The sequence below is a fragment of the Pyrus communis genome, chromosome 4, assembly GCF_963583255.1.
Source record: "Pyrus communis chromosome 4, drPyrComm1.1, whole genome shotgun sequence".
Lineage (NCBI taxonomy): Eukaryota > Viridiplantae > Streptophyta > Magnoliopsida > Rosales > Rosaceae > Pyrus > Pyrus communis.
Window position 1 is genome coordinate 2912928 of NC_084806.1, and position 15967 is coordinate 2928894.

The 15967-nt window shown below is 38.5% G+C and overlaps 3 protein-coding genes across 3 annotated transcripts; 1 reads left to right on the top strand and 2 right to left on the bottom strand.

Annotated features, from left to right (window-relative positions):
- The first annotated feature begins 19 nt into the window (after positions 1 to 19).
- On the top strand, positions 20 to 1615 carry LOC137732176 (uncharacterized). The gene is made up of 4 exons (XM_068471476.1): positions 20 to 299; positions 389 to 512; positions 935 to 1063; positions 1317 to 1615. Exons 1-4 carry the CDS (start codon positions 130 to 132, stop codon positions 1422 to 1424), a joined length of 531 nt encoding a protein of 176 aa, XP_068327577.1. The 5' UTR covers positions 20 to 129; the 3' UTR covers positions 1425 to 1615.
- On the bottom strand, positions 1564 to 2755 carry LOC137732175 (lysine-rich arabinogalactan protein 19-like). The gene is made up of 2 exons (XM_068471475.1): positions 1927 to 2755; positions 1564 to 1792 (listed from the first exon to the last, which is right to left on the bottom strand). The coding sequence occupies exons 1-2, from the start codon at positions 2641 to 2643 to the stop codon at positions 1697 to 1699; spliced, it is 813 nt and encodes a 270-aa protein (XP_068327576.1). The 5' UTR covers positions 2644 to 2755; the 3' UTR covers positions 1564 to 1696.
- A 778-nt stretch (positions 2756 to 3533) lies between these two features.
- On the bottom strand, positions 3534 to 8010 carry LOC137732515 (tRNA(adenine(34)) deaminase, chloroplastic-like). The gene is made up of 4 exons (XM_068471837.1): positions 4500 to 8010; positions 4336 to 4423; positions 4089 to 4216; positions 3534 to 3946 (listed from the first exon to the last, which is right to left on the bottom strand). Exons 1-4 carry the CDS (start codon positions 7967 to 7969, stop codon positions 3670 to 3672), a joined length of 3963 nt encoding a protein of 1320 aa, XP_068327938.1. The 5' UTR covers positions 7970 to 8010; the 3' UTR covers positions 3534 to 3669.
- Positions 8011 to 15967: the final 7957 nt, after the last annotated feature.

Here is a 15967-nt window from a genome sequence, read left to right on the forward strand (position 1 = left end):
ATTGACTGCACTAGAATTTTAAAATTTTTTAAAATCCTCTCAAATTCAGTCTACAGCCCTAAATTACATCCTTGCAACTGCAATCGGAAACAAAACAGAGAAAATTTCAGAGTCCACAGAGCTACATCCATGGCGGCGACACCAACCGCCCGCGGTTTCTCCCCCGCCGTTCCATCCCTCTCGCCTCCCATAACTAACCCTAATAAACCCATTTGGTTTTTCAGACCTTTTTCTGCTTCCAAGAAAATTCCTACGGTCGGCCTCTCCTGGTCCTCCACCCGCGGACGAAACCCTCTGTGGTGAATTTACTCTTCTGGGCTTCTTTCAATTTCACTTTTTTCTTCGTCTACATATATTTTTATGCTAAAGTTTAAATCTTTAATTTCAGCTCAAGAATTTCCCATACGGCAGGTGTAGCACCAAAGCGTGGCCATGTGGTGCTGGCTGTTTCTGGGTTGATGAGTGGCAATTCTGAGACGGACGCAGAATTGGAACCGAATAATCTGAATACGGTATAATATTGATTCTATTCTTCTTGAATTTTATAGAATTATTGTCTTTTTCGTATCGATATTGCTCGTAGTCATTTTAGGAACTTAACGAAAAACTATGGTACCGTTTATTTTAAGGAAAAATCATATTTTTACACTAAAAGGTCAATCATGTTATTATTCACTTCACCATTTATTTTGTCTTTATTATTAAAACTCAAAGTTTTCAAGCTCTTTTCATTAGTTTTTCTTTAATTTTACCGAACAGAAAAAGGTAGTGCCCTTAGTTTAAACTTCAGATTTTTTTTTCCAATTTTTTGATGCCAATGTGACATGTTAATATTATTCCAATGTGTGTGTGTGTGTTTTGCTATTGCTTGAATTTGTTTACTTTCTTCTTAACTCGGTTCTGTTTCTTGGATGCCCTTATCGAATTTTCGAAGGATGCCACGATTGACATACAACTCCCAAGAAGAAGCTTGCTTGTGAAATTTACTTGTAACTTGTGTGGTGAAAGGACAAATAGACTTGTCAATCGATTGGCATATGAGCGGGGGCTAATCTACGTACAGGTACTTGTTCCTCTTGTTGGTATTAGATTCTGTGTAGTTTGTTCTTGATGATGAAATAAACTTTAAACTGTTTTTCTGTCAATTTGTTGATATTTCGGTGCATGCCAATACAAGTCTAACCAAAAAGGAAAAATAATCATAGATTAATTAGGGATTATGTTAAGCGTTTCAACGTTGTTTCTAGTTCGCCTAGTCTAAAAAGTAAGTAACAAGTTTCGGGTTCATCTGACTAATTAGAGTTGCTTCTCATCAGTGTGCAGGGTGTCAAAAGTATCACGAGTTAGCTGATAATCTTGGCCTTGTGGTTGAGTATGACTTAAGGGAGGATATCGATGTAGTCACAAATACGGATGAAGTTTGATCCGACATTGATTTCATTAAGCTACTTTTTGAGTAGTAGTCTTTTGGATAAATTAATTCTTGGCGGTTGTTGGAATTCATCTCCCTTGATATATTGAACACGAAGTAAACAGAAAAGTGGTAAATGTTGATGTCTCATCCGCTGTATTATTGATGCTTAGATCTAGGGTTATACATATGAAAAAAAATTATCTTCTTGCAATAGTCTCTTAAAAAATCTTCTGCTGATGTACCAATAAATTCATAGTTCAACGTCTAAGATTGATTAGAACTTTAGCTTGTCATTGCCAGCAGTATAGTGATTGCTAATCCGGTCGTAACCCACAATCCTGATATCCCTCCTTTCTGGTGTAGTGCATATCCTCCATTCTGTGAGACAAACAAGCAGAAAGGTCATCGGAAAAAAAATTAAAGCTGTCAAGTAACATTAATAAAATTTGAGTTCAGTCACGCATGTATGGTGTTCTATGGTACTAAGAGTAAGAGCTGGTTAAATTCTTTACCAAATCCAAACTTGGTGATGGTGCGGGTGTATTGTTGTCCTCTGTATCTGTTACTGTAGGTGGTGCTGGGGGGCTTTGTACAGTAGGTGCAGGTGCTGGTGCATGATGATGATGATGCTTGTGCTTGTGCTTCCTCTTGTGTTTGGGTGGAGCAGGCGCAGGTGATGGTGCTTGCACTGGTTCTGAAGCTGGTGGCACAATAACCGGTGCTGGCGCTGGTACTGGGGTTGCTTTTGATGGTGAGGGCACTGGTGCTACCATAGCTGGTGCTGGTGCTGGTGTTGATTTAACAGGAGCTGGGGCTTGAACTGGTGTTGGAGATACACGTGGTGCCGCTACAGGAGGTGGCAATGCTGGTGACGAAACAGGTGGTGATGGCGGCAGTTTTGGTGGCTGTGATGGAGTTGACACAGGTGGACTTTGGGGTAGCGGGGGTGAGGCTGTTGGGCTTTTGGATGGTGTTACCTTAGGGGAAGGTGATGCAGGTGTGGTAGTTGGTGGGGTCACTGCATTTACAGGCGGTTGTGTTACTGCAGTTGGTGCAGTAGAAGGTGGTGGGGTTTTAGTCGGCAAAGTAGCCTGTGCAGCAGGTGTGGTAGTGGGTGGCGGTGCTTTGGCCGGCAAAGTAGAGGGTGCGGCTGCCGGTGTCTGTGCACCGGTAAAGATTACTTGAAAGCTGAGAGAATACAAAACGAAAGCTAGCAAAATCGAAGCCATTTTCAAAGACAGATTCTGATGAAAAGAATTGGAGGATGGTCAGTTATATATTAGTTTGTGAGCAGAGAAAAAAATGCAGGAGCCTAAAGAAACGTTTGGTGAAACAATTGAAGAGGGAGGGGGACGTAGTTTTCAGGTGATTGGAACTTCTCTGCTAATCATTTGGCGAGCAAATGTTGTTAATGAACTTGCGAGCCTGGCAGCGACTTGGACTGAAGATAAAGTCTAAGAAACTGACAAACAAACTATTAATTACAGTTATCTAATTGCTACACACAAGTCTCGTGGCACAACGCCCGCGACGATTAGAAGAAACGTCTGTTTTTTATCGCAACAGCAAAGCTCAACTCTGGTAGGAGGTAACCATCACTCCTTTTTGAAAGCAAGGTCCTCAATCCTCTATTCAACGCCCTTCGTAGCACGGGACGTTGCGGTAGCAGTACCCGTGTCATGCTAGTTGCTCTTCTTATTAAGCATAAATGACCGTTTGTCACTAAGCCAATTCAATTTTTGTCGTTGGAAGAGATTCGCACTCTTAAGGTGAAACGAAGGATGGCAAAACAAGGATGAATCATAATCAAACGTGAATATCAGGAATAAAAGCTACATCTTAGAAAAGATACGTTCCCTAGAATATTGCCACGTATATGTGGCTCCATGTAAATGCTACGTTTCTGTAAGTACTTTTTGCTCGTGCGTGCTTTTGTTGGAAACACATTACTAATTATATTGAAAGTTAAGTACTTTTCGGAAACACAAGTCCTTCAATAGGTGCTTCTCCAAAAAGTACTTAAAAGTGCTTTTATAATTCCTAAACGCTTAAGCTTTTTTTGTCAAACGATCTCATAAACTAGTCATCCCCTTTTGACAGCATGCATGATGATCATTGGTGAAATCATTAAGCTAGGCAAAACTTTCGGACTACAATAAGGGAAGGAGGGAGAGAGAACTACATTTTATCTACGGTACGGACAGTTTTCAACACAGATATGTACATTCATCAAACAATAGTCTTTGTACTAACCCTCACAAACAGAACATTATGTGGAAGATGTCATGCATCTTTGTAAGTAACTTTGATGGATGGTGAGAAATTGGAAGAGGACGCGAGACCGCTGCTGCCGGGTCTGCCTGCTTTTCCTTCTTCTTTCTCCTCAGCTGGAAGAATTGCTGCATTATATCTGCACAATCCGATGCCAACACACCACGTCGGATGGTCATGTTTGGGTGGAATGGGTGGACAGGAGGAGCTGGTTTGTCCGAGTGCTCCGAGCTATTTCCTTCACCCCCTTCAGGGAAAAGTCTGCAAGCATATTTACAGGATGACCGGATAAGGTACTACGGAACGAAGAACAAAGACTGGATATCATATCTAGTGTAAAAAGGCTATGGGTTATGAAGAAGAACATAATTCGCGGCTATGAAGAAGAACATAATTCGCATACCTTATCCAGCTGCCATCAGCTCCGAGAAGCTTATTTGGAGCTCCCCATACAACAGTGTCGACTCTTGCTTGGAGTATCGCTCCAGCACACATAGGGCACGGTTCAAGTGTTACATACAGAGTGGTTTCCTGTGACATCAGAAAACAAAAATCTAAGTCTAAGGTGGAACAAAATCATCAATATGCATGTATATATATTGGAATAAAACTTGGAATGGGTACTAATAACTAAATAATAGAGAAATTACCGAAAGCCTCCATGACCGGAGAACGTTAGAAGCCTCCCGTATGCATATCATTTCTGCATGGGCTGTTGAATCCCGTAATTCTTCCACTCTGATACACATATCAATGTAAATATCCAGAAGAAAGCATTTACTACAAAACATACATATAAGCTAATAGAACTCACAGATTACATCCACGTGCAATAATCTTTCCTTGTTGTACCAGTACAGCCCCGACAGGTACCTCCCAAATATCAGCAGCCTTCTTAGCTTCGAGAAGTGCTTCTCTCATAAACATTTCATCCATTTTTCTTTGTTCAATTTCATGTGTATGTGCTTCTGCCCATTCGTCAAATCTGTCTCTGAGGACTTGCTTATTCCTCTGAAACCTCCTTTGTTTCAATTCCCCACCCATTTGCACATTGTCTGATACTCCTTCGGTCAACTTCTGACTGCCAAATTGGTCTATGCGCTCCATCGAACCACTTCCAGAGACAATGTTACCGGCATTTGAAATTTCTTCTACAACAGCAGACTTTACGCCACTAGCAATTAGTGGTTGAGATGACTCCACTTTTTCAATGCCAGAAGAAGAACCGCGAAAACTCTTTTGATTCTCGTTTGAACCTAAAATTCCCTCACTAGAAGACGCGGAAATGACTTTTGATGGCAACCCACTTTCTTCTTTATTAGGAGAAGACGGCGTGCCTGCTTCAAGATGTCTTACTTTGTCCCTTGATCTCAGTTTTCCACTTTGAGGAAATGATTTAGGCGGTTGCAGCTGATGTTCCACGTCTTTATCCCTTTTTGCATTCTTTTCATTGCTATCCTCGGTCTCATGGCCAGAAAACCATGCCTCACTACTTGCAGATTCATTTGATGAAGTCCTTCCGCCTGACTTCACAGCAGAATGAGGGGTTTCAGCGTGCGAAGTCCACCTCAGCCTAACAATATCTGCAACAATGTTCCATACGGACCTGCCCGTTCTCTTGACAACGGTACTTCCACTTGTTGTAGTAGCCTCTGATTTTTCTGCCTTGGGGGTTTTAAGAACAGATGTGTCTGTTACATCCCACATTTCATCAGCAGGCCCCTTGGTTCCAGAACCTCCAGATGAACGCCTTGAGTCATTTCCCTTTTTCTGAGAGTCTTCAGACCTATTTTGACTCGAATCCACTTGCCCATTCTTCTCACCTCCATGCGCCAATTTTGCTTCAGAAACTGTATTTGCATCCTGATTTTCGGAAGTTGAGACTTCATGTCTTGCTCTATCAAAGAACTCCCCAACAAACCGTGAAGATGACTTCTCCAAACGGTAAGCTGAATCCAAAGCATCTTCCGGATTAACAAGGTATAAAATCTCCCCTTCAGTCTGAGTGTTTCCATATCCGCTACTTGATTCTAGGAGCGAAACCGAAGTACCTAGCCCATCCCCATACTCCTCACCTCCATATACTGATTTTGCTTCAGAAACTGCATTCTCGTTCTGGTTTTCAGAAGTTGAGACTTCATGCCTTGCTTTCTGAACAAAATCCCCGAAAAACTGTGAAGATGATTTCTCCAAACGATAAGTTGAACCCAAAGCATCTTCAGGAATGAGGTATAAAATCTCCCCTTGAGTCTCGGAGTTTCCACTTCCACTGGATGATTCTCGGTGCAAAGCAGAAGTTTGGTTCCCCAAGTGAGTATGCAAGGCAGGCGAACCACTATCTGGAATTTCTTCAGAAATTTCCTGAGTTGCCATCCCACTTGATGACTCCATGATCAGTGATCCTCTAGCTATCAATTGAGAAGGGGGAGGCAGCAGCATTGCCTGTGGGCTTATCTTATGCCCCTCAACATTATGCGGTTGCATTGTAGCTTGGGAAACCACATTCAAAGATGATTGGAAACTAGAGGCTTCTCCCGAGCCACTTTGGGCCCCTTTTCTGAGTTTAACTTGCATGCGATTTTCATCAGTTTCATTATTTCTCCTCCTTGTTTCCTCCATTGATGAAGCAGTTAATATAATACCACTTTCTTGATTTATAGTTCTCTTCCTTGAAATTCTTTGAGAATTTGTAGTGCTATCTGAAGTAGGAACCAAGTTTGACTGCTGTACCTGGTTCGTAATTCCAGTTTCAGGTTGGACAATATTGGCCCCTTCAATACCACTGTCACAAATTTCTGATACTTCAGTGATTTGTGGGGACTTTCTTCCCAAGTTGACGAGTCCAATGACCTGCTGACCTATTTTGTGGCGTTGCACGTCTGTCTCATTTGCTGAACTCAGCAATAAATTTGTGTTTTCTTCCTGGTAAATCCTTCTTATATCAGTCTCCCTCCTTCTATCAGAGATCCCTTCAACATCAATAACTCGAATTTGCGAAATTTTTGAGGGCTTTTGGTGGTCTCTGTTTAACTCTTCATTTTGACTGGTATATTCAGCTGTGTTGTAACGTTCATCTTGCCTTTCCTGCACCAAGTTTGTAGCTATCGCTAGGTTTTCTTCCCTTTCTCTGAGTCTCTCCTGGGACAAGAAAGTTGTTTCAACATCACTTCCACGGATTTCTGATTCGTTGCGTTCTTGAAATATTCTTCGAGATTCATTCACGCCAACACCAACAGCTTGGTTCTGTGTTTGACTATATTGTTCTCTTGTTCCCTTAGTCAAGTATGAATTCTCTTGCTCATAGTCAAATTGCTTGCGGGATCCAGAGGCCTCTCCGAACTCACTTTGATTGGTCTTCGACACTCTTGAATTCATCTCTGACGATTTCCCACCAGCCTTAGCTTCTTCAGCTACTACTTCTGTAAGCTTCTTTTCTGTCTTCTTCCTCCAATCCCACATGACACCACCCTCAACTGCAGTGTTTCTTTGTTTTGTTATTTCTCCTCTGCCCTCGGAATCATCCATGTACTTCCTGTAATCTTCAATGACCTGCCCACCAAATCTACCTCCAATATCAAATTTTGAATCCTCGTACACACTTGAAGCTGATTCCCCAAAGAAGCCGTGCTTATCCTGAGCATCTGCCTCACTTTCGAAATCGCCAGAAGATGATAAGGAGTAATAAGAAGAAGTAGAACCTCCTTTCATTCCCCTACAATTCTCACCTCTCAAAAACACTTCCCTCTCTTCTTTCTGTCTAAAATCCCCTTCACTCAAATCAACTGTGGCTGATCCAAATTGGCGCTTCAAATTACTCTCCGATGTATTCACCTTAACATTACTTTTCTTCTTCCTACTGTTACACTCACTACTATTGTCTGGTTCGATGTCCACTTGCACTCCCTTAGAAGAACTTCCATTTTTCTCTCTACCACGAACACTCACCGTCTCTACTTCTACTCTCTTAGATGAACCGGCATTTCTCTCTCTACCACTAAAACTCCTCCCACTCTCCTCTTCTACTCTCTTTGATGAACCAGCATTTCTCTCTCGATCAATCAATATCCTCCAACTCCTTTCTTCTGCTCTCTTAAATGAACTCTCATTTCTCTCACTACCAATCAAACTCCTACTCTCCTCTTCTCCTCTCTTTGATGAACCGACATTTCTCCCTCTACCACTCAAAATCCTCCTACCTTCCTTCTCCAGTCTCTTAACCGAAATCTCATTTCTCTCTCTCAGAAAACACTCCCCACCCAATTCCTCACTCAACAAGCTGAGCATAGCCTCAGCGTCATCAAGATCACCCGAATCACAAACTCCACCCCCTCCCTCCCCATCAACCACACAACTACACCTCCCCTTCCTTCTCCTACCCCTCCTATCACACACATTCCTCTCCCTAATCGAGCAAGGGAGTTCACAACAACCCCAGTCCGGCCTACATTCCTGAACACGATAACTACACCCGTCCCCGACACCCAAAACCAACCTTCTAGAAGCTGACCGTTGAAGCAATGTGGACTGCCTCAACCCATACAAGTAACAAGGGTTTATGGCCACTCTACGGACTGAAAATCCACAACAATTACAACAACAACATGATTGTGATGATGAACAACGAATTGGGTTAATCGGGTTTCTGTCAAATCTTTCATTCAACAAGTAAGAGTAATCATTGAAGCAATATGACAGAGAGCCTTGCCTTCTGCTTCTCACAGAATATAAACTCGAGCTAAAATATGTGTTCTGCATATTTCTACCTGTAGAGAGAGAGAGAGAGAGAGAGATAGAGAGAGAGAGAGAGACGGAAGAAGAAGAAGTTTACCTTTGAACTGAGATGTGGGTTTTGGAGAGCTAGTGAGAGTGGAGCTCTGAGTGAAGTAAAGGTGTGGTCTTTTGGGTAGATCAGAATCCAGACTGCTAAGCTGGAAAAGCAACGAGCAGGACAGAACCAACTAGGAGAGCGATTCAAAATTGAGTTGACTCGTTGGGTGCACTAACTCGGTCGATTTTTTGGGCTCAAACATTTGTTTGGGTCGAGTTGTTCTTGGACACCAATTTCTGGACCAGAAATTGGATAGAAGCTAATGTGGGTTTGACTGGGCTTAATGCTTTATGGACACTAATTTATCAACCAAGAAACCAATTTCTGGTTCATTGGGATACATTAATATTGAGTTTTTATGACCTTAATTCAATTGGCAGGAAGAGCCCTCGTCCAATGAAAATAATTTGTGTTAGGGGTGTCTGACCTCGTCATATGTAGGGCTTCTAGCACAAAATCTATAATTTAGTCTCATCCAGTTCCACAAGATCTTATTTAGTAAAAAAATTATCTTAGTCAAACAATCCTATCAAATATCTTCTCAAAATATCCAACTAACCTACCAACAACGACCCACGTAGAGATGCAAACTTTGTGTTACCATTATTTGAGTGGTATATATGATGATATTTGGAGTATCAATCTTTACACTTTCACAGCTCAACTTGCAAGCACAAAATTCATATAGATCCGACCAAATTATTTATGCTCATCACAAGTTTGCAAATCAATACTACAAGGAAGTTGAGGAGTGGGTGGAACGTGGGAGAGATAACTAGTTAACTATTAATAGTATGTGACGCCAGTCGATCATCATCCATTGCAATCAATCAATCATGAAAGAAAGAAAGGATAAAATTTAAATCCAAACCAATGAGCAATACAATATTAAAACGTATTAGGAAACCAACTTTCAACTTACCACTCTGTCTTCCCCCCATTTGTATAATCTACTGACCCATAAGATGTGTATGCAAAAATAAACAATCTCAAACAAGCAACTGAGTAACCATCACGGTATGGTCTAATAATTAGGGATGAATGTTAGGCATGTATTTCAAAATATACGTTATGGATTGGATTCTTGACGTTGGTGAATCATCGTACACGATGGTGGGCAGAGAGAGGCTACAATGCCTTTGTGAGTCTTAATGGCCCCTGAAAAGATGGATTGCTATGGTCGAAACCACTAGCTAATCCCTTTTTTGAAGAAAGAAAAACAAGTAACTGAGTAAGTGCATAATTAACCAACTACCATTATTTTTCATGCATTAATGTCAACTATCCCCCTTACATGATAATAAACATTTCAAATGGCTGCCGACAATGATAAACAGGATAGTGAGCCTCACTACCATCATTTGAAGATCGTGAGCAAAAATATTTTCAAAAATAATAATATTAAAATAAAATTTGGCCACCAGGGTTTGTACAGTTGTTCTAATTCCAGAGTACCATGTACGTAAAATGCCATATTTTTCCATGCATGGTTGGGGTGGGTGTGTGACGCTAAATTCTGTCCACAAAAGACCTCCTGCCTTGGATGTTTGGTAGGTCACCTTAATCTTAGTGGAAGTCCTTCCACCAAAATAATGGAAGAAAGATTGATAACGATACCTGTGCATTTGGCGTTCCAAGGATTTTTCTTTACTCTTGATCGATATGACTTATGATATTGACACTTTTATAGTTTCTTTGTGGGATTTATATAAAGATTTTTTAGTATACTTCCTAGTATTCTATATTTTTAAGTTTTTAATTGTTATATTTTTATTTTTTTATCAAAGATATAAGGGCTAAAATCTAATGATTAAATTTTTTGGAATATAAAATACTCAAAAATACTACAGAATTGTCGACATTGTACATGGGGTTGGAAGAGTGAAACATTTTGTTTTACCGACATGGTCCTTCAAATTTGGATTGGGTACTAGTTAGTTGTCATCCAAAATTTTTACTCGATCTAAATTAATCTCATTTGAAACCATTACGAGATGATCTAGTAGTTGGAGATAAATTTCATGCCCATATTTCACACGGCACATCGTGGATTTGATTTCTGGTGCTGGTGAATCACACAACGGTGACTAAGAGGAGGTTGAAATATCTCTGTGAGTTTTCTCGACCCCTGAAAGAGTTGACTTATGCGGCGAAACCACCAGTTGGTCCCCTTTTAAAAGAAATAATCTCATGTGGACAACAATTAACTTGTAAACCTAGTGAAAAACAACACTTCATTTATCTTTATCTAATTAAACAACAAATACAGGTGCCAATGAGTTCAAATTAACACTATTTTAAGAGATTGTGAATAAAACGTGTTATTCTGTAATTTGATTTACGAAAATAAATTGATTCATTGGTTTTGTTTAGGGCCCCCAGCCAGCCCCTAAACTCCTAAACTAATCGTAAATTCGCAATCAATCTTGTCGATGTCTCCAAAACCTTCTAAAAAAAAGTCTTCTCTTCTAGACATGCAAGCGTGACACGAAAGGTTGCCAACCACACAACATCAATCAGCTCGACAAAGCACATTACTACATTAGAAATTGAAATTCTTCTGTTTTCACATGGAAATCACTCCCGCTTTGTTCCACATTCCGCCCAAAGCAACATGACACGGTTATCATTTTCCCAAGTAGGACAATGGGAAAATTTGAGTGTGTTTCAGAATATGTTGTATATCGAAATGTTTTATTGTTATTTTATTTTGTTTGTGACCACAGTCAAACAGATAATGTGTCATCAATATAAAATAAGTACGTTAATCAATACTTAAGTAATAATTCAATTATCAAAATCTACATTATTTGATTTACAATATTTAGTTTAACATTACCATAATTTGAAATACATGCCGACAATATATTTATATAAGTTGGTAGGAAAAACAAAGGAACATCATGACACGACCACAAGCTTACCGACCATCCCACCACCAAGAGCGGCCGCGTGGCCCTTCCTTCCCTGGCTAACTCACTGTAATACAATTAACAAGTAGGTTGAATTATCAAAACTCCTGCACGTTACATCTTGAAGCTAACGTTATTAAATTAGGATATACTTTGCATCCCCTTATGTGGGTACACACGTATTCTTCTATTTGTAAATAGCGTATTTTTATAGAACAAAATCAATGATCGGAACTTTTTAATTTATTAATCTTCATTTTAAGATCATTCTTTAAAAAAATTATTCAAATTAGAGATCGTTTAATCATCTAAACATATCCAATAAATAGACGTTCATCATGAATATGCATGTTAGGTACCTAGACTTTTGATTTATTCAGTACATTTGAACGATGAAATGACCTCCGATTAAAATGAGTTTTGTAGAGGTGATCTTTAAATAAAGATTAAATAATTAAACGACTCTAATTATGAAATTTGTACTGTAGAAATACACTATTTCGCAAGGGGTGAACAAGCTCATCCTCAAATAAATGAATGCAAGTATTATCCATTGAATAATTGTGAATATTCCACTATTACTAGGCATGAAGATCCCAAAACGCAGTTTATATAAAACCGATATATCCCAAGTATAGTCAATCTCTTTTGTATGTAAGAAAAACTGAGATGGTATACCTTTCCTTGTCGGTGACCCTCTCCAAGTCATGCTTGGCCATGAGAATAATCATCGAGTTGTAACCTGTATATGGTGCATGACCTTCATACCAACGGTCTGCATTGAAAAAATAAATCTTCAACCAGTGTACAAGTTCTTAGGCAATATTTATGAGATCCTAATTAATTATTTGGTTTGAAATTCGCCTTTAACCATAATTGTTCATAAAATATCTCACTAACAAGGAAAAAGAATAATACTATATCGTAATACTAATGACAGATAAATGTGTTTTAGTTAAATAGAATCTAATAAGACTATATTACGAAAAAAATTACTCGTAGATGAAGTTTTCCACTCGTTAAACATGCATATGATTTTCCACTCGTTAAACATGCATATAATTTTGTTTTTCTTGCATGGAAAAATATGTATAGGAAAATTCATCACACGATCGAGGTCAAGTATATTGGGTTTTCTTTTCTATTTATCTATATCATTAACTCCAATTTAAAAATAGTACGCTTATTATTAAACTAGGCATCATTCATTGGCAATATTGTCGTTTTTTATGTTGACAAAGAAGCATAAATCTAGAAAAAAAATGAAAAATTACATTAGAATATCACAAGACCACAAGATTCTAACTATATTTACAACTAGCAAATAACGACAAAAAAAAAAGAAAAAGGAACTTACTAAAAAAACAAAACCCAAACTACGTGATAAGAATTTCAACTTGAGTTTGTTAAAAATGAAAATCTTATTTATCATGACAATCCACTTTTGGCTTACAATTCAAACCAATGCACTATAATTTGAGGATTGTGGGGTTACATTTACAAAGTGGGATTCAAATCAATGCACTATAATGTGAGGTTGTGGGGTTACATTTACGAAGTGGGTTGGATATTCTAAGGATATAATATTTCTTAATTTGCATGTTTTTCTTTCTTTTCTTTTGTATTTTTTGTCTGTATTTGTATAGGTGGCTGCCCAATGCTCACTGCAGCCCTCACTCTCGAACGAATCGTGCAAACACCTTGGAAGATTTTTTTCTTGACATGTCTTCCGCTTAACATATGTATACGTACAATTAATACAGGGCCAAATCCCCATGTAGACCAGTCAAAGCAGATAATTGGGATCTTAAAAAATGCTTTTCTCCCATCGGGTCTGTTAGAACTGAGTCAGCTGACCACCTCAAGATAATATTACATTTGCATGAATACTATTGGGGCAGCTTTTTTAGATATTTTAATTTTTACAGAGTAGAGAGGAGCAATTTTTTTAAAAGAATTTTAACGAAAAGTTTTTAGTACTATTTATTTTAACGGAAAATTATATTTTCACATTAAAAAATCAATCATAGTATTTATTTTATCCTTTATTTTATCTTTATTGTTAAAACTCAAAGTTTTCAAATCATTTTCATTAGTTTTCCTTTTTTAAGGGAACTTTAACTAAAAGCCACATTTTTACACTTAAAAGTTAATCCTAGTACTATTCACTTTACTCTTTATTTTGTCCTTATCGTTAAAACTCAAAGTTTTCAAGCTATTTTTATTAGTTTTTTTTTTTTATTTATTGAGAATATAATCACGAGGCATTGTTGTTTTTCTAAATTATATCTACAAATTTATTTTTTGTTTTAGTATACGTCAAAAGTGGGTAGTGAAAATCTCTATCGTCTAAAGTGTTAAAGGTATTTCTCGTTGCTATTGTGTATTATGTACATGGACGGAGCCAATGAAGGCTCACTAGGGTCATATACCCCCACTCAAGTGATTCGTTTGTTAAGTTGTAGACTACAATTATATAATACACACGCGTTATCTTTAAAGTAAATATATGTATCTAATATCTAACATACCTTCATACTGCATATACTCCATATTAAATATTATATGAGCAAAAGTGCTCTTCTTCTGTCATTCAAACTGAAAAACCTCTCATGTGTAATCATGTATTAATATTTTTCTTATCACTTTGTCACTTTCTACTACTACATTGAAATTTTAGTAACATTGGAATTGTGATGCATCATCATTTGAAATCATCCCTATTATCATATTAGGTATAAGCCATACTATAATAAGATTTTCTTAGTTGATTTTCGAATTGCCCCCACTAAAAGAAATTTCTAACTCCGTCCCTGATTATGTATAAAGAAAATATCTGTATATTCAAGAACTCATGTCAATTCGCTCTAATTCTCAACTCAATTAAGTCTACTATTAGACTAGTTGAGTTCTTTGAAAATAATTTATTCCGCTACTAATGAATCTATGTTACGAGAACGGAATATCCACATGAATGATTAGTTTTTGTCTTGATGCTTTTGTGTAACGTTGCTGGCTTCCGCTATATATCTTTGTGGAAGCTGCAGCTTTTTGCTGCTTATTTTTATTTTCTCTTTAATATATTTTATTTATCAAAAAGAACTTTGTTGTCTACTTTTTTTATACTATGAGATAAGATCTATAAAAATTTATCCCGACGTTATAAACGTCAATAATGAAATATATATTTGCAGGGACCAGTACGTACGTGTATATATACATACATACATACATACATATATATATATATATAGGTTGCTTTTTTTTTTCTTTTTTTTTTTGAAAGAAACGATATAGTTTCATTAATAACCAACCACTTACAAGGATGCCAGATGGGTACATAAGCTCCAATAATTAATTTATTGATATGGAGGTAATGACCACAAATTACAAATAATTTTAAAACCCCTATACGGCAATTACTCAAAACACACCACTACAACGAGGAGTCCCGATATTGATATGACCCATAAGTGGCATACCAAGCACCAAAACCTACGCTAGGCAGAAGGCTGCAAAATCGCAGTAGCGACACAAACCAATTGTCAAAGCAATACAGAACAGTCATAAAAACTAGACATAAAATAAAAGAACAGGGTGACGAGTGACAGGTCCACAAAGAGATCCAGCTGCAAGTCTGCATTGGGCATGGGTAGCAAAGGTAGAGGCACTTGTAGGAATGTCGGGATGAGTGGGAGGCCAGCTGTAGCCGGGATGAGCTCAAAGAGGTGGGGAGGAAGATCCAGCTAGTGCCACCATAGTTGTCGGAACGCTCCACACCCTAAAACCAACATAAAAGTACCAAGAGCCGCCTGCGATTCCTCCGGCCGGAGTTGGTCGTAGTGATTGCAAGAAAAGCGGTTGCAGTGCCATCCCCACCACCACAACGAACCCAAAGAGGACAAAATGATAGTTTCAAGGGCAGAGCCCTCGGATGTCCAATCAACCGAGAGAAACCAACTGGCAAATATGCACACCAACAAATCGAGAGACCAAGAAGCCGCCGCCGGAAAGCTCCAAGTGCAAACTCTACCCAGGAGCAACACAAAACCGAAAAATGAAATCTCTGGAGGCAAGACAGCCACCAACCAGGTAAGAAGAGCAAAAAAAGAAAAAGAACTGCAAGTCCAATACCCACAAACCAACCCAGAAAACCCACCCAAAACCGCAGATCTAAGCCCCAAACAGGAGCCCAATGCAGTAATAGATCGGGGGAGTGGGTCGGAGGCTCGCAAAAGCTATGAGAATTGGAACTGCATAGAAGAGTATGAGGAGAATTACAACCAATCAAATGTCAAGTGTATATTATATAACAATTTGCATAGTTTTATTTCAAATGGAAAAACTCAACGACAAATACAATATATTAAAACATAAACACTTAATGAGATTATATATAAAATCACAAATCACTGACTTGTTTCTTGAAGATAGAAGCTTGCGAAAGCAATCTCCTAAGACAGAAATTCGTCCCTACACCAGTACAGCAGTTCAATGGACGTCTATCTTGCAGGATACAACTATCTAATCCAAGTTCTTGCA

Excerpts from the sequence above, each read along its gene's own strand:
- LOC137732176 (XM_068471476.1), top strand. The coding sequence starts at position 130 with ATGGCGGCGACACCAACCGCCCGCGGTTTCTCCCCCGCCGTTCCATCC. Across the intron at positions 513-934 it reads AACCGAATAATCTGAATACG|GATGCCACGATTGACATACA; the intron begins GTATAATATTGA and ends GAATTTTCGAAG. Across the intron at positions 1,064-1,316 it reads GGGGGCTAATCTACGTACAG|TGTGCAGGGTGTCAAAAGTA; the intron begins GTACTTGTTCCT and ends GCTTCTCATCAG.
- LOC137732175 (XM_068471475.1), bottom strand. The coding sequence starts at position 2,643 with ATGGCTTCGATTTTGCTAGCTTTCGTTTTGTATTCTCTCAGCTTTCAA. Across the intron at positions 1,793-1,926 it reads CATCACCAAGTTTGGATTTG|AATGGAGGATATGCACTACA; the intron begins GTAAAGAATTTA and ends TTTGTCTCACAG.
- LOC137732515 (XM_068471837.1), bottom strand. The coding sequence starts at position 7,969 with ATGCTCAGCTTGTTGAGTGAGGAATTGGGTGGGGAGTGTTTTCTGAGA. Across the intron at positions 4,217-4,335 it reads TCCGGTCATGGAGGCTTTCG|GAAACCACTCTGTATGTAAC; the intron begins GTAATTTCTCTA and ends CTGATGTCACAG. Across the intron at positions 3,947-4,088 it reads GCTGATGGCAGCTGGATAAG|ACTTTTCCCTGAAGGGGGTG; the intron begins GTATGCGAATTA and ends ATATGCTTGCAG.